Below are 20,411 nucleotides of genomic sequence, written 5' to 3'. Positions count from 1 at the left end.
CTAATTCAATCTCTTTACCAGTTATGGATCTATCCAGATTTCCTATTTCTTCCACTAACATTTTTAACAACCACTTGTGATCTGGCAACCTCACTATGGCACAGGTAGTATCCTGTACTCCCAAATAGTGAAAATCTTGACTCACTCACCTAAACCACAATTTCTATATTGCTAACAGGGAAACTGAGGTTATGTTACTTTTAACAATCTGTCCTGATTTTAGAGAGTCAAGCCTAAACTGAACTCCCTCACTCCCTTTTCAAATGCCTTACTGCTTGCTAGTATTTTCCCAGTATTTCTTCATGAACAAATGTGGTAGCAGGTTAAGCTGAGCAACAAGGTCATGTGCTCTGGTGACAAGGAAACAGGAAACCAAAACATTTTTACCACTATCTTGAGGAATTTGATGAATTGTTCCACCCCTGTCCTGCCAGCAGCTTGTCCTCCTCATCCAGCCAGCACATATTCTATGTAACATTTACAAGTTTTCAAAAGGTACCATATTTGTAACCCTCTTCTTATGTACTCAAAAATAATAAAGCAAAATAATGAGACTGCAGGCTAGAATCAAACCCTCTACCTGTGTGTCACTGATATATTTTTTAACCTTTCTGCACTTCAGTTTCTTAGCCATAAACGTAGAGATAATAATATCTACCCCCAAAGAGTTGTCATATGTAAATAATACACATACAAGCGTTTGAAACAATGCCAAGCATCTTTATGTATGATATCAAAATAAACTATGCCGCCACCAAAACACACTAGATTTTACCCTCTAAAATAGTACCAGGTTGTTGGAATGTAGAAAGGAGTATATTTCCTATACTCTAAGAACTCTAAGAACTGAAATTATGTAGGAGATGACATGAGAATAATAAACGTCTCCATTTCTCAAGGAAATCAATCTGGCAAAAGAAACAATGGATGGGACGAGATAGAGCATCATAATTAAGAGTACAGTCTCTGGAATCTGGTAAAGTCTACCTTTTATTGGCTGTTACCTTGAACAAGACACGTCTCCAAGTTTCTGTACCCATTAGTAAATGGGAAAAAATAATATTAACTATAAAGAGTTTTGATGAGGATTAAACATTATCTATAAAGTACCTGGCACAGAGTAGCTACCGAATAAACAGAAACCACTTTTGTTAGTTTTCTTAAATTTCATTTTAATAAACAAATAGGTTTAACAAGTAAATAATTAACAAGGAAACAACCTCATGTTGGTCCAGGAGTTCCCAATCCTGGCTACATATGTGACTCACCTGGAGAACTTTGAAAAAGTAAGGTTGCCTACACTACAACTAAGACAAACAGATTTATACTCTCTGAGGCTGGGGCCTGGACATCAGCATTTTTATTTCATTTTTTAATAGATTTTGTTTATTTATTTCAGAGAGACAGTGTGTGCACATAAGAGACGGAGAGTGACAGAGGGAGTGGAAGAGAGAAGTTTCCAGTAGACTCGATGCTGAGCACCGAGCCCAATGCAGGGCTTGATCCCATGACTCTGAGATTATAACCTGAGCCAAAATCAAGAGTCTGATGCTTACCCAAATGAGCCACCCAGGTGCCCCTGGACATCAGTATTTTTAAAGGCACTCTAGGCAATTCTAATGTATAGCTGGGAATAAGAACCATAACTAGCCAGAAAAGAAGTCTTGATTTTTACCAACTGAAACTAATTTTATCAACATCTATGCTTCTTACAAAATAAGCCCATCAGATCTGCCCTCTTAAATGAGAACTATTATTATCTGAGGGTGAAATGGAAGCTAACAGAATCTGAACAATTTATTTTTGGAAGAAGCTGAGAACCAGATTTAAAAGTCCAGTCAAGCCCTAAAGCCCATACCTCTTACTCAGATGCATCTCTAACTATCCTCAGCATGACTGCAAACCTAGTCATAACATTCTCCTCATTAAAATTCTTTATAGCACTTACCCCCTTAGAATAAAGCCCAGACTCCTTAACAGGAACACCTCACTTCAGAATCTGGCCCCACAGTGTGCATGGTGAGGATGAGTCACATACATTCGGTTGGCTCTGGTGCTGATCCAAAAAAGTCAAATCACCAACCACCCAAGGAGACACTACTCAAACTCAGGTGCCGGTCAACTTGCCCAACAGGGAACAGTGTTAATACTAAAGAATGAAAAAAAAAAAAAAAAAAATACTAAAGAATGAGAACAGTGGCCTCCTGAAATTGTGCAACAAGGCAAGACTGCTGGCTGTTTTTCTTTCTAGTCTCATCTCTCTCTGACCTCGTTTTTTTCCTCACACTCACTGTCCCTTCTCTCACTTTATCACCTTAACACACGCTTTTCCCTCTGCACAGGACACTGGTTCCTAATTCTGCAGACTTCAATGTAAATGTTACTTTCTGGAAGAAGTCTCCCCACCACCACCACCACTACCACACTGTCTGGCTCCAGGTGAGACGTGCCTCTGGGTCTCCTACAGCACCCCACAGTTCCATCAGCACTCTCATGCCTCAGTACTACTGAGTGCAAGGACCATGCTGGGCTTGCTCACTAACTCTCAGCACCTAGAAAGTGCCTACTGATAGTGAAGAGGAGCCCAGAGGCAATAGGGAGAAGCTACTCTGTAACTGTCTCACAACTCAGGTCTCCCATTCCACTTCCATATGGTAAACTCTGTGGGCAAGCTAAAAACTGTTGAATCTGGATTGAATATGTGATGATGTGTTCTTCCAATTTTTAAAATAAGCATGAGATTTTTCAGAAAAAGCTTTTAGGGGAAAATGAGTTCTGTCTCCATCCTTAATCCTGCCTTTTTTCCTAACAATTATTTAGCTACAGGATACCTATCAACAACCTGTCATAATCATTTTCCCACCATCTGATGACAGGGCCATCAGGCAAAGAGAGTACAAACCTGTTGGCAGTATAAGAAAGTACTAAACAACCCTATGGTCAACTAACAAAAAGCAAGAAGCTTCTCCCAACAGCCAGATAATCGGAATGCAATGAAATGCTGGCACTCTGTCAATTTCCTTTTACAACCTTTCCTCCAGGAGAACAGAATTGCTCTTCAGGTCTAAAAACAGGAAGAAGAAAAGGATGCTCGAAAGAGTGAAAGAGCTGCAGAAGAGAGCACAGTGGTGATCTATTAAGTCAGGGGAGCTGAGTTATATAAATTCAGCTTGCTCTGGTACAGGCCTAGGAGCCAAATCACCAATCGGCCAAGTATGCTCAATTCCAGCAGCTACCTATTGTGCACAAGAGAACACTGTTAACACTCAAGAGAAAGTCCCCAATCATGACAGCCATTCCCAAAGGACTGTGCACCATAAACAGTTCTCTCTAGAAAACTCTGACAAGGACATTCACTTTTCAAGTTCAACAGATGAAGGAATTAGAACCAAACCCCTCACTTTCTATCCCCTGTTCCCTCATGAATATTGCTGAGGCAAAGGACTATGATGTCAGTGCAGCTGACCTAAGCTCTGACACTTGCCATTACCTCTTGCTGCTTCTCCTCATTGGGGTACGTGTCTACAAATACTCCCAGCCCCACAAATTTGTCCATGTTTCCAAACACAGGCCCTAGAGAGAGAGAACAGATGATGAACAATGAAATAAAGCCAAGAGTTGATAAAGGAATAACATATCACTATGATGGAGGAAAAAGTAAAATTCAAATGACTCCCAGGCCTCTCTTTAAGATGAGAAAACGTATGTAAAAGCACCCAGCAAAATGCATGGCCTGTAATAAGCACCCAATAAAATCTGTAGCTGTTTGTTATTGAAGGCAGGGGAAGAGAGAAGGCCACTGCAATGTTGTTTAGCACTACAACTGCTCCCTGGTCCAAACCGGTTGCTAAGGTGCCCCTAAAGAATTCTGGTTCACAAACACTTGGTGACAACTATGCTCCTGAGAGAGAGCTGAATTCCCAAGTTCCATTTCTCATTGCAAAAGAGATCAGGTCAAATCAGGTTGAGTTTGCCATGTCCTTGGAGCAATGGCTCCCACGCAACTCCTAACTCAAGGAGTTCTGAGACCATTCATGCACATGCTAGGAAGAAGTCAGCTCACCCAATCATCAGTACTGGGGAGAGCCAGTGCTTTCACCCAGCCAACAGGCCACGTGGACTCAAAAGGAATCCAGAAGGAACTCATAAGCAAGATACCGCCCCAGGATGAGTCAGGTTTAGCTGCTTTACCAGGACTCAGACCCCATTCTAGAGACTAGACAGGCTGGCCTTCATCTGCAGACATCAAGGTAATGGGAAAACTGCTGGCACTGTGGGGATGTATGCTTCTCAAAAAAAGGGCACATGAGAAAGCAAACCTGTTGCACCCCACACAAGAGCACCCAGAGCCCCAATACCTGGCTGCATCCGATCCTTTGTGTACCAGATTGCCAAGCCATCCCCATGCAGATTCTTCTTCCCTTGTCCATGGATTTTGAAGTGCACCTGCAACTCCCAGTCCCTCAGGAAACATGGCTAGAGTGAAAAAGACACTGGAATCAATGAACAGCATAAAATCTGAAACTCCGCAAGCCCTTGCCAGCAGTCTACAGATTTGGGAAACATAAATGCAGGTAATACGAGGCAAAGGGTTGAAACTAAAATCTATGACTTGCTAAGTGTTTGCGTCATAAAATTAAACAGGTTGAGCCATTCAACTGCATATGATATTTGTATGAAAAGTGAGTAAGCCGGGATCCCTGGGTGGCTCAGCGGTTGAGCGGCTGCCTTCAGCTCAGGGTGTGACCCCAGAGTCTCAGGATCAAGTCCTTCATCAGGCTCCCTGCGTGGAGCCTGCTTCTCCTTCTGCCTATGTCTCTGCCTCTCTCTCTCTCCCTCTGTGTCTCTCATGAATAAATAAATAACACCTTTAAAAAAAAAAGGGGGGGGTGGGAATAAGCCTTCCAATTATCTTCAATATCTCCCAGCAGAAACAGGATAGTACTCCAAAGTTGAAAAAGACAAGAGACTGCTCAGATTACTATGATCTTACAGCAAAGCACCTCAGCCTATAGAAAACAAGTGGCTGAGTTAGCACTTCAGATCATCCCTCTGACAGAAAGATTCTAAAAAGCCTGGATTTTAAGAAAGGTCAAAGCCTCATTCATTACAAAAGAATTTTAAAAAGAAAAAGCTAAGTCATTATGCAAAGGTTTCCAGGAATAATTAACAGTTATATAAACAACTCTAATTAGCTAGACTTGGCCCTATGCCAAGCTGAGGGGCAAGCCAGAAATCCCCAAGAAGTTGAAAGTTATAGTCCCCCAAAACCTCAAGCCCATGGCCAAAAAGCATAAACCTACCAAAGGAGAACACCACCACCCCCATCACAGGGACAGCCTTGTTGGAAAACCATTAAGGAGATGGGTACTAATCAGACTCCTGTGTTTGTTCTTTGGGTTTTTTTCCCTTTAATTGTGTATGAAAAGCTTGGAAAAATGGAGAAGGAGGTAAGTGGATGGCTAAGTGTTCCAATAAGGTGAACAATTTCAAGGAGAAAGCAGAGTAGGTATCTGGCTTAGAGAAGCTCCTGATTAAAGGTCCCTATGAAGAAAGAAGAGAATGAGGAGCAGATAGGCCAGCAGGGGTTCAGCCAGAATCTTAAAAGAGATTGTTCCGGCTCTTGAGCAACATATTGCTAGGTCATTTGTAGTTTTCATTTTTAATTTCTGGGAAATCTTCCATTTAGGAGCACATAGTCAAATGAAAGGGGCAAGGTTACTTCTGAATTCACCAAAGAACCCTGCAATTTCTGATAGCTTACCCTACCTTGAGCCCAGCCCCTTTGCTGTCCTTCTGGGTTCTTCTTTTTCTACTATTTCACTTAGATATCAGGACAAGAGTGGGAATGCTGCCTCACAGCTGGTGGGTAGGTATTATTTCCCCTGGGATGAGGCCAGGGCCAGAGAGTTTCACCCTGAGCCAAGAGGTGTCTGTCACTTATCCTCGGCCTCCTCTTAGCACAATGCCATATGCTTTTGCTCAGGGCTACGTCTCACAGAGCTTCTGAGGCTTGGCTGTACATCACATTCACCTAAAGAGCTTTTAAAAATCCCAGTGGCCACAGGCATCAACTTCAACGGACAGCCAAATTTGAGAACCATTGTTCAAACAAATACATTCTATTCGAATAACTCAGAAACTCCAAAGCTCATTCTGATATAGTCAGAAACAACAGCAACAAAAATACAGTATCAAAGAGTCTGAAAAAGGGCAAAATAACTAGATCCTAAAACTAGAACTATTGCCAAAAGAGTTCTGTAAAGGCAGCTAGCAAGACAACAGCAAAGCATCTAGCCTCGGACATAATCATTAGGTAACCAGAGACCCCCATCAATGAAACTTCTAATAGATGCATAACATAACAATGCATATTTCTGTAATCATTCTAACTTTCCAAAGCATTTTCATTCCTATTGTCTTGTTTTCACAATAACCCTAGTGGGCACGTAGAAGGTATTACGAAGTTTCATTTAGCAGATGGAGAAATTGAACAATGAGAGAATTAAGTAACAGTGAGGGCTCACAGTGGGTCTGTGATACAGCTGAATCTGGAACCCAAGTCTGTCCACTACTAGCCCTTTGCCTCTCCTACCAGAACACACCTCCCTGTACTCCGTCCAAGAATGAGTTCAACACTACAATCTGGGTTAAGAGGCCAGCTTGTACAAACAGCTCATGTAGAAACTTCTCTTATTCCTCTGCTCTGTTAGAATTCTCTGCCACATAAAACGAACAGAGAAAAGAAATCGTTCTCTTTGCTGAGATTCACTTATCTATGACCGATGATCAAAACCATGAAAAAGTAAGTTCTTAGCTTACAAGAACCCAAGAGAAAGTATTAAAGGATGCCAAGGTCATTCCCAAAAGTAAAGTGGTCATAAAAGATTTAGAAAGAGCCCTGGAAACCAAAAAGAAAGCATCATCTTACACGTGTACAAAATCACAGTGCAGCCACACCAGGAATACTGCGTTCACTTCACTTCTTGCCACCATACCTCAAGGAAGACAATGTAGCTGGAAGAGGTCCAGAGAAGGACAAATAAAATGACCAAGGGGCTCAAAGTGGCTTTCACATGAAAATAAAGTTTAAAACCAGACTCTTCAGGGGGATCCCTGGGTGGCGCAGCGGTTTGGCGCCTGCCTTTGGCCCAGGGCGCGATCCTGGAGACCCGGGATCAAATCCCACGTCAGGCTCCCGGTGCATGGAGCCTGCTTCTCCCTCTGCCTATGTCTCTGCCTCTCTCTCTCTCTCTCTCTCTCTCTCTGTGACTATCATAAATAAAAAATAAAAATAAAATAAAATAAAATAAAATAAAATAAAACCAGACTCTTCAAAGTGAAATAACAAGAGCGGATACTGGGATGAAGTTTAGGATGAATTTAAAAGAGCAGACTTCAACTTTACAAAGTAATTAAGTATGAGTTAAGCTGTTAACCTCCAAGAAGTAATACTATCAGGTCAATCAGGAATTAAAGACATTTCAGGAAACACAATCATAATGGCTTATTTGCTATAATTGGAGCAATCGAGAGCATTTCCCTACGTATCTGACTTCATTATGAAGGTCATTATATTCTCTGAAATGACAATCCTTGATATCCAAAGAAAACGAAGTACTGGGGAACAGTAAAATTAAGTCAATATGACTTTCTGGGTCACCAACACAGGAGGAGGAAAGATTCTTACCACCCGGTTCCAGAGGGCACCCTGTTTACTTTGCATATCTGGGGTAAGGCGGATATACTGGGTCATCACCATGGCATTGCCCATCAGATTCCATAGTGAGGAACTGCCTGTGCCCACACCTACGGGGAGGAAGTAGATCAGTTCATACTCTTCCACACCAACCCATTCAGAAACCACCACGGACCCTCCGCAAGCTGGAGCCATTATCTTTTTCTCCCTTTCATAACACTCTGTATCCTACCTGCATTCATAAATCTCAAATCCTTACCATCTTGACAGCTTACTTTCACAAAGCCCTCTTCAGGTGAAGACCCCCTAGCACATCAGAGCTATCACTTTACCCATGGCACAACCATAGCTCTGATCCCTTCCTCCCGTTTTATATGTAAATTTTAGCAGCATAAATGAAACAATTTCCCCAGTTCTACCAAAAACAGCTTGACTCTCAGGCCTCTGGGGTTTAATCATATTCTTTCTTTAAACAATTCAAATGTGAAGGTACTTCTCCCAGGAGCTCAAGCTATAAGCCCCTTGAAAGTGAGAACTTTGTGTCTGTATAATGCCCAGTAATAGCAGAGACAGCACAGGTGGAGAAGCACGGGATGCACCCACTGAGTAAATGAATCATCACCCTTAGCAGCCGTGCATACCCTTTTGCACTTGGAGCTTCCGTCTGCTGTCCCACACTCCAGTGGGGAAACAGACTTGTGTGAGTTAAGCCATCTGCACTGACGTGGTCCTCTCTGTAGCGAACTATATAAATTCTCTGGTTGATAAGCGGCACCTAAGGGCCTATGAATCCTAAACAGAGCAAAGCGAACCAGCCTCTTTCATCACTAGGGCTCCTGGACTGGAGAACAGGTGTTTTAACTGGCAACAGAATTTTATTTTCCTCCTCAGTCCGGCCAAGTTCTACCCGGTTCTGCCTCCTGCTTCATTTCTTGCACATCCACAGCTCCACGGGAGACGGGGTCTTTATGCTAGTGGCCTTCAACGACTCGGCACCGCCTGCAGTTCTATCCCTTCCCGCTTCAGTCCTCCCGTCCAACCCCGAGCTCCCTTTTGTCCAGGCCTAGCGCTAGCGGCATCCGAGCCCGGCTTCGACCTGCTGGAAACTTCCAAAACGAGGGGCGGAGGAGAGCTGGCCCGTGCCCTTCGGACCCGTGGCTCCCAAGCGCGGCGGGAGTCCCCGCGGGCCCCCACCCGCCGCCGGCAGCTTCCTTGGGGCCACGCCGCCTTTCGCCACCCCGGTCTCTACGGCTGGGCTCAGGTCCCGCAGCCCTCCCCGTGCACGACCACCTCGCCCCGGGCGCCTCACCCTGATAGGGCTTCGACAGCGAGTGCTCCCGTTTCAAGTACTCGAACGTCTGACCCGCCCCGACTGGCCGTGGCCCCTGCCCAGACCCCAACAGAAGGAGAAGGAACAACATCCTGGACCCATTCCGAGCCGACAAACGCCGCCGCCACCGCTGCCACCACCCCGAGGGTCGCACAGCCGCCGCCATCTTTCCCACCGCCTTCCCTTCATTAAAAGCCCGCCCCGTCGCCCAAGCCATTAGCCCAGGGAACCATCTGCCCGGGATCCCATTGGCTGTCCGCGAGGCCCCGCCCCCGCAGGTGAGCATCTCACCGATTGGCTGGCTTGGGGATCAGTTGCCTTGCCAACCCACGAAAGGGGCGTGGCCTCGTGCCTGGCCTCCCTTATTTGCATTTGCCCTGCGCTCCACTAGGCCTGCTGGGATACGTAGTGATTTCCATTTTGTCTCTGTGTTCTAGAGTAAAATTAAAGAGGTCAAGTGTTTCTCCCAATTTCACGCCAACGATCTGTCCTCTCTGCCATAGTACCTTCTACATCGGATGTAGAACTGCGCGGAGGGGATAGACAATCCACAAGGACTGTAGCCAAGTTTCAGGAAAATAACCACATCTGTAAAAGGCTTGACCAGAACAGACAATTTGACGTGATGACCTTTGTAAAAACTCCACTCGCCAACGGGCCAAAGACATGTTTTCTTGAAGTGCAAAAGAAATATTTACCGAGATCGCCAGAGCGGGACAAACAAAAAACCACACCACCTCCATCCACACGTTTGGGAGAAATGAAAGCACACAAATGGTGTTCTCCTAGCATGACGACTACAAATTGACAACCGAAAGATTTCTGAGAAATTACCAAATGTTTGGAAATAACCCATACAGGAATAGAAACTGCTTAAGGACTACAGTGACTCTTCTAAAAAATGGAAACTGGGTGGGTGCCTGGGTGGCTCAGCAGGTTGCAGGTTAAGTGTCTGCCTTCAGCTCAGGTCATGATCCCAGTGTCTTGGATAGGACCCTGCATCCCGCTCCCCGCTCAGCTTCTCCCTCTGGCTCCCCCCCCCCCTTGTGCTCTCTCTCTCTCCCTCTCTCAAATAAATAAAATCTTTAAAAAGAAAAGGAGCGGGGTTAACAATCCTTTACCTGGGTGGCACAGTAGTACCCTCAGGACCTGAAACCAAAAGAGTGAGAGTCATCTCAGCTTCCCATCTTTTCCTCACCAGTTTCATCACCCAATCAATAAATAATCAAGTCCTGATGATTTTATTCCTAATCATTCCTCAATGCTATCACATTCTTTCCATCCCTTGCTTTGTCTTTCTCCCAAACCACAACACATGTTCCAGCTGTTATTCTCCTCACCATCATCCGTACAGCCACCCAAGTGATCCAAACCACCTACCCATGCCATTTCCTGAGTGTCAGGGGTAAATGAGTTGATACTGGTAAAGCTCTTAGAATAGTAATTGGTGTGTAATAAGCACTATATCATCATCATTATTAACCAAGCCCTTGATGGTTCCCATCACCTGTAGGGAAGAGATTCAAGCCCCTCAACTCGGCAAACAAAGCCCTCTGCCACCTGGCCCTGGCCCTTCTCTGGCTTTATTGCCCACAGCTTTCTTTCCTCATCTATATGCTCCAGTCTTCCCTCTTCCCCTCTTCTTTTCCCCAGCCCACTTCCTCCAGGAGGCCTTCCCTGACTTCCTCAGGCAGTGGCAGTTGCCCCAGTCTCAGCTTTTACTGTTCCCCAAGCACATTTCTTACAGAGCACTCACTGAGTCTGTGTCTCTGTCTTCCCAACAGACTTAACCAAATTTAATTATCTTTCCTGAACATAAATATATCTAATAAGAGAAATATAAATATATTTAATAAGCCTGTTTTATAGGGGGGTCAACCTTTTAGAATGAAAACTGTCAGCATGCTTGGGTGGTTTATTCGGTTGAGCATTTGCCTTCGGCAGCTCTGGTTGTAATCCCCTGGGGTCCTGGGATCGAGCCCTGAGTTGGGCTCCCTGCTTCTCCCTCTCCCTCTGTGCTCCAGCTCTCTCTCAATTCCTGTCTCTCTCAAGTAAATAAATAAAATCTTGAAAAAATAAATAAAAATAAAATGAAAACTGTCATAACCATCAGGGCACCTGGCTGGCTCAGTCAGTGCAGCAATGGGACTCTGAATCTCAAGGTTGCGAGTTCAAGCCCTACATTGGACATAGAGATTACTTAAAGATAAAATCTAAAAATATTTTTAAAATAAAAAAAAAAAACTATCACAACCACTGATCCATCTACACACTGCACACAAAGTAGATGTTTGGTGATATGACATAAGGAATTGCAATGAATCTATTCACATCATACCGTAGCGTTAAAATCATTCGTGGATCCCAATTACCATAGGATAAAATGCAAATGCCTTAGTGTAGCATTCAAAGCCCTTCAACCTGACTCAAATCAGGCTGTACACGTGTCTATTACAATGTAGGTCACCCTGAATTATGTAGCTCAATTAACAGATTATGTGTTTGTCTCCCTGGCAAGGCTGGGAGCTCCTGGACCACGGGAAGCAGATCTTACTCATTTCCTATACCAGGCCTCACCCACTTCCCCATGCCCTAACCCATCACCTAGCACATAGTAGGAGTTCCAATTGTTTTGGACAAAATTATTTCCATTATATTTCTCTGTCAGCTGTAATGTTTCATTGTGGTAAATATACATAAAATCAAATTTACTATTTTAACCATTTTTAAGTATACAGTTGAGAGGCATTAAATACATTCACATCGCCGTGTGACTTGTCAACTGGATTTTGGGTAGAGCATCTCAGCATACCTCATTGTAAAATTCCCTGTAATGAAGAAAAGGGAAATAAAGGAGAAGATATGAAAGATAAAATACACAGGATAATAAATCAGATGATTTTGTTCAGATTGTTGCAATAGGGGAGATGCTTATTAGGCAGGAACATAACAAAGAAAAGGAAGGGTGGGGGGAACCTGGGTGGCTCAGTCTATTAAGCAGTTTAAGTGTCTGCCTTCAGCTCAGGTCATCATCAGGGTCCTGGGATTGAGCCCTGCATAGGGCTCCCTGCTCAGCAAGGAGCCTGCTTCTCCCTCTGCCTCTGCCTCTGCCCCTCCCACCCACTCATGCTCACTCCCTCTCAAATAAGTAAATAAATAAAATCTTAAAAAGAAAAAAGAAAGAAAGAAAGAAAAGGAAGGAGGCCTAGTGTTACATAGAGGCAGGTAAACAAGGGAGTCATCATGAAGAAGATTGGAGATGGTTTTATCTGAGTCACTGAGGAAAGGCAAAAGTGGGTCTTATCTCAGAATATTCTAGAGCATCATAGTCTTTTGAAGTTAGCCATATCTCAGAACTCAAAATAGGATGAGATGGGACAAAAAAAAGGTAAAAGGGCTTCTTGACTGTAGTTGCTTTCCAGAAATACAGGGTTCATATAAAGTTCAACACTGTTAAGGTGTTGAGGGGAGGTGCAGGGAAAGAGAAAAAGGAACCATGTCCTCCTCCCACACCGTCCTATACACACATAGGGGCACCTTCTGATAGTTGGGTCAGGTCTTGACCCACCATCTTTCAGCTGCTTAATATTCTCTTTTTCTCCAAAGAATCATTTCCCCTGACCTAGGGTTATATACCTTCAGGGTAGAGGCACTCATAGGCAATGTGAGTAGTGCATTCTAGCAGTTTCTAGATCTTGTGCATTCTAGCACTAGATCTCGAAAGATCTAGTGGATCTTTACTTTCTTGTCTTCAAATCTAAACAGGTACCTCTATTCAGGAGTACCTTGAAGCCTAATGCCCTTACCCCCACCATATACTGGAGGATCCAAGGCAGGCTCTTGGCCCCATCCTTTTCTCTCCCTCCTGCCCTTCACTTCTGTACCTTGCCATTCCATTTAAATCCACCCTCACCCCAAACGTAGGACCCAAAGCAGAGCCTAACATCAGCCCTCCCAAAGCCAGGTAGATTATTTTTCCCTCCTTAGAGGTGTGGGTTAGAATTTGGGATTAAGTCCATCATCAGCCCTAGAGTGGCAGCTAACCTGGCCCCATCCCAGCCCCTGCCCCATTCCTCCCTAACACACTCCCCACCCCCTAACTCCCTTGCACCTCCAGTTCTCTAAACAGACCCTAGAGCACAGAAGGGGACAGTAGCTCTAACACTAACTAGCCAACTACTTTCCAGTGGCAACTTACAAATTCTGGCCTCCCAAGGAGCCACAATTGAATAGCCTAGAGTGCTTTGGGCATACACGGATGCCTGGTACCCACTTCCAAACACTTGATTCATAAGTCTGGGGTAGGGCCCAGGGATTTGGTTTTGATAATCTCTCCCCAGAGAATGTGCTATGCAGCCAACTTCCAGAATCACAATACTTTCACATCCAGTATCTCATTTTGACTTCACATTGGCTTGGTGTGGTGGGCAAGGCAGGCATTACCACACTTTAACATTAGGACATCTGTACTCAGTTCATAGACTACATTTTTTTTTAATTTTTATTTATTTATGATAGTCACAGAGAGAGAGAGAGAGAGAGAGAGAGAGGCAGAGACATAGGCAGAGGGAGAAGCAGGCTCCATGCACCGGGAGCCCGACGTGGGATTTGATCCCGGGTCTCCAGGATCGCGGCCTGGGCCAAAGGCAGGCGCCAAACCACTGCGCCACCCAGGGATCCCTCTATTTGAAATTTAGTCTATGGGGATCCCTGGGTGGCGCAGCGGTTTAGCGCCTGCCTTTGGCCCAGGCCGCGATCCTGGAGACCCGGGATCAAATCCCACGTCGGGCTCCCGGTGCATGGAGCCTGCTTCTCCCTCTGCCTATGTCTCTGCCTCTCTCTCTCTCTCTCTGTGACTATCATAAGTAAATAAATAAAAATTAAAAAAATAAATAAATAAATAAATTTCAAATAGAGTACAGCACCTGAATTTAGAAGTAAGATTTTGAGGGGCTTTTTTTTTTTTTTTTTTAAAGATTTGTTTTATTTTTTAAAAAGATTTTATTGGGGGAACCCCGGGCGTCTTAGCAGTTTAGCTCCGCCTTCAGCCCAGGGCCTGATTCAGGAGACCCGGAATCGAGTCCCATGTCAGGCTCCCTGCATGGAGCCTGCTTCTCCCTCTGCCTGTGTCTCTGCCTCTCTCTCTCTCTCTCTCTCTCTCTCTATCTCTCATGAATAAATAAATAAAATATTTTTTAAAAAAGATTTTATTTATTTGACAAAGAAGGAGATAGAGAGGGAGAGAGAGAGAGAGAAAGAGAGAGAGCACATGTACACTCAAGCAGGTGGAGTGGCAGGCAGAGGGAGAGAGAGAAGCAGTCTCCCTGCTAAGCAGGGAGCCCAATGCAGCAGATCCCAGGACCCTGGGATCATGACCTGAACCAAAGACGTACGCTTAACCAACTGAGCCACCCAAGTACCCCAGATAGAGACTTTTAGGCTCAGAGGCATCTAAAAAAAAATACCCTGGAGGAGAGGTAGCTGACTGGCTCAGTCAGTAAAGCCTGTTACTCTTGACTTCTGCTTTGTGAGAGTGAGCCCCATGTTGGTCTTAGAGATTACGAAAGAAAGAAAAAGAAAGAAAGAAAGAAAGAAAGAAAGAAAGAAAGAAAGAAAGAAAGAAAGAAAGAAAGAAAGAAAGAAAGAAAGAAAAATATACTCTGGAGGAAATTTGTTTATGTGTTAAGGGGAGAGTAAGATAGATGAAAAAAAAAGCAGCAAGAACTTGATAAATATTGAAGCTGGATTATGGGTATATGGGGATTCCCTCTAGGTTTATGTGTGTTTGAGAGTTGCCATAATAAAAAACTTTTTAAAAATCTCCCCTGGAGATGATTACGAAATGTGCTAGGTATGCATTTGTGGTGTTTTCTAAATTTCCTCCGGGGAACGAAAACTGTAATTAACTGTAATCTGTAAAGTTCACTGTGACCCATCCAATATAATGTCATAACTAAAAAAGAGAGGAGTCTGCAATCTAGAAAAAGGACAAAGGTGTATCAATTCTGTCCAGGGAGAGATATTTCTAAGTATTGTTGGTTATTCAAATCAAGCCTACTCTCCTAACATATTCATGATGACTTCCTATTTAAGATTCTAGCTCTCCTAGAATTTCTCAGTATATTAATATTTATTTCTCAGGATATTAAGATACTCATATTACTATATTATTATATTATTAATATGAGTATATTTGTATGTTAATTAAGCAACTAGTATTTAGTCTATGTGACTCATGTTTCCCAATGTGTTTATCAATCAATGAATTGATAAAAATCAATATCCTGAGGACCAGATCTCAGATCTGTGATGGCTCTATGAAGGGGCAAAGGAATTAGTGACTGCCTCTAGGCATCCAGATTCCTGCTTGTCAAAGGTAAATTGTGACATAAGATTCACTAAGAATTGCAGGATGCAGGTGAGAAGAAAGGAGGAGAATTCTGGCCTGTGGAGTTGGAATGAAAACATCTACCCTTTTGAGATCCACCTCTACCTTACGGCCTGGGGCAAATTACATAATCCCTCTGAGCCTGAAAGTCTCTATCTGTAAATTGGGTGATGAAACCTACCACCTCGGATTGTTGACAGCATTAAAGGAAAGAGTATATAAAGGATGCACATGCATATTATCAACTCACAAGTTCTATAAGTACACACATTACTATTGTTTGTAAATCTTTGTTATGGCTTATCTTCTGAAGTGTGTCTGGGAAAGTGTGTTCTGGGAAAGTGGATTTGGTTTATTTATTTATTTATTTATTTATTTAAAGGATTTTTATTAATTTATTCATGAGAGACAGAGATACAGGCAGAGGGAGAAGAAGGCTCCATGCAGGAGCCCAATGCGGGACTCAACCCCGGAACTCCAGGATCAAGTCCTGAGCCAAAGACAGACACTCAACCACTGAGCCACCCAGGCATCCCAGATTTTAGTCCCTTTAGAAGAAAGTACACGTGATGGCAGTTGGTTTATAAATGGAATAAAAACCACTGGCTGATTTGAGAATATTATTCAGGGATCTAGGGTACAGAGTAGAAGTGTGTAATGTGCAAATCCTATCATGGGTTTATGTATTTCATTTTAAAAGTTCTTTTTTTTTTAAGATTTTATTTATTTATTCATAATAGACACAGAGAAAAAGAGAGGCAGAGACACAACAGAGGGAGAAGCAGGCTCCATGCCAGGAGCCTGACGTGGGACTCGATCCCGGGACTCCAGGATCGCGCCCTGGCCCAAAGGCAGGCGCTAAACCGCTGAGCCACCCAGGGATCCCCTATTTTTATTTTTTATTTTTTTTTTAATTTTTATTTATTTATGATAGTCACAGAGAGAAAGAGAGAGAGGGGCAGAGACATAGGCAGAGGGAGAAGCAGGCTCCATGCACCGGGAGCCCGACATGGGATTCGATCCCGGGTCTCCAGGATCGCGCCCTGGGCCAAAGGCAGGCGCTAAACCGCTGCGCCACCCAGGGATCCCAATCCCCTATTTTTAAAAGTTCTTAAAAAAAAAAAAAAAAAAATCTAACAGAGGGAGCGAAGTAGGGGGAGAGGCAGGCAGAGAAAGAGAAGTGGGTTCCCAGCTGAGCAGGGAGTCCAATGTGGGGCTTAGCCTCAGGACTCCAAGATCATGACCTGAGCTGAAGGAAGATGCTTAACCAACTGAACCACCCAGGTGCCCCTATTGCTGGGGTTTATAATTAAAAATAGGGGATAAAAAAAAAAAGGGGGATCATATTTAGGGCATTCCTAAAAACAACTTTTTTATTTTTATTTATTTTTTTAACAACTTTTTTTAAATCTTTTTTTTTTAATTTTTTTTATTTATTTATGATAGTCACAGAGAGAGAGAAAGAGGCAGAGACATAGGCAGAGGGAGAAGCAGGCTCCATGCACCGGGAGCCCGACGTGGGATTTGATCCCGGGTCTCCAGGATCGCGCCCTGGGCCAAAGGCCCATGCCAAACCGCTGCGCCACCCAGGGATCCCTAACAACTTTTTTTAAATAAAAGGCTTTGGTGGGTATAATTTTCCTCATTCACCTTTGCCTATGGAAGATGAACAGATGGAGGAACCCTGAGCTCTCCAGATGCTGGATGAGTGGGGAAGTGCATGAGGACAGCTGAGCTAAAGCTATGATAGAAGCCAAGGGAGGGGATGAATGAGGTTGGAGATTCCCGTGCTGTGCAGCAGGCTGTAAGAAATGGCAGGCTCTTCAGTTTGAATGGCAGCCATGAGGACTAGGGAAGCCATCCTGGGGCTTTGGAAATTAACCTGGCCCAAATCCTGAGCCAACCTGATGATGGCTACTTCCAAAAGTCCCACTGAGGGTTACTGGCTCTGGTGAGGAAGCCAAGAAGTCAAGGTTAGAGTAAATGCTGATGGATAAAAACTGAAGATTAATGCATGAAGAGCCTGATTACAAAAATATGATTGTATTTCTTTAAATCATATTCCACTTGGAATTTCTTTAAACAACTAGACTCACGCATGGCTGTTTTGCAATAAAAATTCTATATTCTAAAAAGTCATGAAGACTTTTACGATGTTCCTTAGTTTCAGGATTCCTCAATGAAAACAACAGCTTGGAATGCACTGGAGCTGGACAGGTTTGGGTTTCAGTTCCTGGCCCTGTTGATCTCATTGATCTTGTAAGACCTCGGGCAAGTTATTTAATCTCTTTGGGATCCAGGTTTTTATCTCTGAAAGGAGACCCATAGTAACACCTACTTCAAAGTAGGAAAGCTCAGTGTCTGGCACAAGGTGCTGGATAAATGGGAGCTTTTTTTTTTTTTTTTTTTTAAGATTTTATTTTTATTTATGTATTCATGAGAGACGCAGAGAGAGAGGGAGGCAGAGACACAGGCAGAGGGAGAAGCAGGCTCCATGCAGGGAGCCTGATGTGGGACCTGATCCCGGGACTCCAGGACCACACCCTGGGCCGAAGGCAGGCACCAAACCGCTGAGCCACCCAGGGATCCCGGGAGCTTTTTTTTTTTAATTGTTATTTATCACTTCACATCTGGGATACAATGGAAGGGTTTTTTTTTTTTTTTAAGATTTTATTTATTCATGAGAGACACACACACACACAGAGAAAGAGAGAGAGAGAGAGAGAGAGGCAGAGACACCAGGCAGAGGGAGAAACAGGCTCCATGCAGGGAGCCTGAAGTGGGATTCAACCCCGGGTCTCCAGGATCAGGCCCTGGGCTGAAGGCGGTGCTAAACTGCTCAGTCACCTGGGCTGCCTATAATGGCAGTTTCTTAGCTGGACTGCCACCCACCCATTCATGCAGCATCCTGCCAACCATTAACCTTCTCAATTTTTACTTTCTATCACATTATTTCCCCAATAAGAATTTTTAATTAATTTTCAATTAAATCCATAATTGGATTAAGACTAAGCTCTAGTTTGCAGGTGAATGTCACGACTTTGGGTGTTAATTTATTATTTATTTTTAAAGATTTTATTTATTTATTCATGAGAGACACAGAGAGAGAGGCAGAGACATGGGCAGAGGGAGAAGCAGACTCCTTACAGGGAGCCTGATGCAGGACTCCATTCCCCCAACCCGGGATCATGCCTTGAGCCAAAGGCAGACGCTCAACTGCTGAGCCACCCAGGCATCCCTGGGTGTTACTTTAAAAGAAACTGGGAGTCTCTGGAAGGTTTTGATCAGCAGGGGTTTATAATATAATTGATGTTTTTAGAGGACCAGTCTGCTGCTGGCTTGAGAAAAAACTGTAAGGAGGAAAGGGTGGAAGCAAGGAAACCAAGTATGTTGGTAATCCAAGTGAGAAAGGAAGGTGCCAGGCAGCCCAGGTGGCTCAGCGGTTTAGCGCTGCCTTCAGCCCAAGGCCTGATCCTGAAGACCCGGGATTGAGTCCCACGTTGGGCTCCCTGCGTGGAGCCTGCTTCTCTCTCTGCCTGTGTCTCTACCTCTCTGTGTGTGTGTGTCTTTCATGAATAAATAAATAAAATCTTAAAAAAAAAAAAAATGAGAAAGGAAGGTGCCTAGAGCCTGGGTGGTGCAGCAGGAGTTTGGAGAGGTAGCTGGAATTTAGATGTGTTTTCAAGTTACAGTCAACAGGGTTTGCTGATGGATATGGCAGACATGTAAGAGAAACAGGGATATAGGATGACTCCAAGATTTTCTGGCCACAGCAACTAGAAAGATGGAATTGCCATGTATGGATAGAAGTGAAATTGTGGGAGATATATGTTTTGGAGGAAAGATCAATATTTTGATTTTGGTGATAACTAGATTTATGTGTCTATTGGATATCTAAGCAGAGAACAGGCTCTCTGACCCTAACCATCATCCCAGTAAGACCAAATTCCCAATATTTAAGAAAAGCAGTTGAAGGAAGTTTATAAATTGATTAGTGTCCAGTAGAGAGGATTTTGCATTACCTACTATGATAGCCAGCCTCCAAATGGCCCCCACCGACCCCTACCACCTGCTCCTAGATAGTTCCCCTCCCACAGCGTATCAATTTTGGTCCATACTACCAATAGAATATGGAAGACATGGTGGTATGTTATCTCTAAGACTAGGTCATAAAAGATATTATGGTTTCCATCTTGGATCACTTATTTTTTTGTTTTTTTTTTTTATGATTTTATTTATTCATGAGAGACACAGAGAGAGAGGCAAAGACACAGGCAGAGGGAGAAGCAGACTCATGCAGGGAGCCTGATGTGGGACTTGATCCTAGGTCTCCAGGATCATGCCCTGGGCTGAAGGCAGCACTAACCCACTGAGCCACTGGGGCTGCCCTTGGATCACTTATTATAGGCAAAGCCAGCTACCATGTTGTAAATAGCCTTATGAGAGATCTATGGGACAAAAAACTGAGTCCCCCTGCCCATATCCATGTGAATGAGCTTGGAAGTGGATCTTCTGGCCCCAATCAAGCCTTCAGATGACTTCAACTCCATCCAACATCTTGACTTCCATTTGTGAGAAACTCTGAGCCAGAACCACCCAGCTAAACTGTTTCTTAATTCCTGACCCACAGAAAGTATGATATAATAAAGGCTTATTATTTTAAGCTACTAAGTTCTAGGGGTAATTTGTTATGCAGCAATAGGTAACTAACATTCCTCTCAAAGTCAAGGGAAGGAGGTGCTCTAAGAAAATCTGAAGAGGGATGCCTGTGTGGCTCAGTGGTTGAGCATCTGTCTTTGGCTCAGGGCATGATCCTGGGGTCCTGGGATGGAGTCCTCTATTGTGCTCCCCACATGGAGTCTGCTTCTCTACTTTTCCCTCTGCCTATGTCTCTGCCTCTCTCTCTCTCTCTGGCTCTCATAAATAAATAAAATCTTAAAAAAGAAAAGAAAAGAAAATCTGGAGGGTCCTACAAGAAGAGAGACTGGCATCTT

At 43.8% G+C, this 20,411-nt stretch overlaps 1 protein-coding gene across 4 annotated transcripts in view; it reads right to left on the bottom strand.

Moving 5' to 3' along the window:
- The window catches only part of LMAN2L (lectin, mannose binding 2 like), a 30,101-nt gene extending 20,861 nt beyond the window's left edge, over nt 1-9,240 (bottom strand). For 2 of the 4 annotated variants that reach the window (XM_025464964.3, XM_025464974.3), the window contains exons 1-4: nt 9,009-9,240; nt 7,691-7,809; nt 4,359-4,476; nt 3,491-3,573 (exon numbers count right to left, since the gene is read on the bottom strand). In XM_025464964.3, the coding sequence (XP_025320749.1) occupies nt 3,491-3,573; nt 4,359-4,476; nt 7,691-7,809; nt 9,009-9,195 (507 nt within the window). In that variant the 5' untranslated portion in view covers nt 9,196-9,240. Of the gene's footprint in view, nt 1-3,490; nt 3,574-4,358; nt 4,477-7,690; nt 7,810-9,008 lie in introns of those variants that run through there. The other 2 variants (XM_025464989.3, XM_049115482.1) reach the window with 2 other exon arrangements.
- Between the last annotated feature and the right edge of the window lie 11,171 nt (nt 9,241-20,411).

Source organism: Canis lupus, chromosome 10 (assembly GCF_003254725.2).
Source record: "Canis lupus dingo isolate Sandy chromosome 10, ASM325472v2, whole genome shotgun sequence".
Lineage (NCBI taxonomy): Eukaryota > Metazoa > Chordata > Mammalia > Carnivora > Canidae > Canis > Canis lupus.
This window is presented reverse-complemented; position numbering and strand designations above follow the sequence as displayed.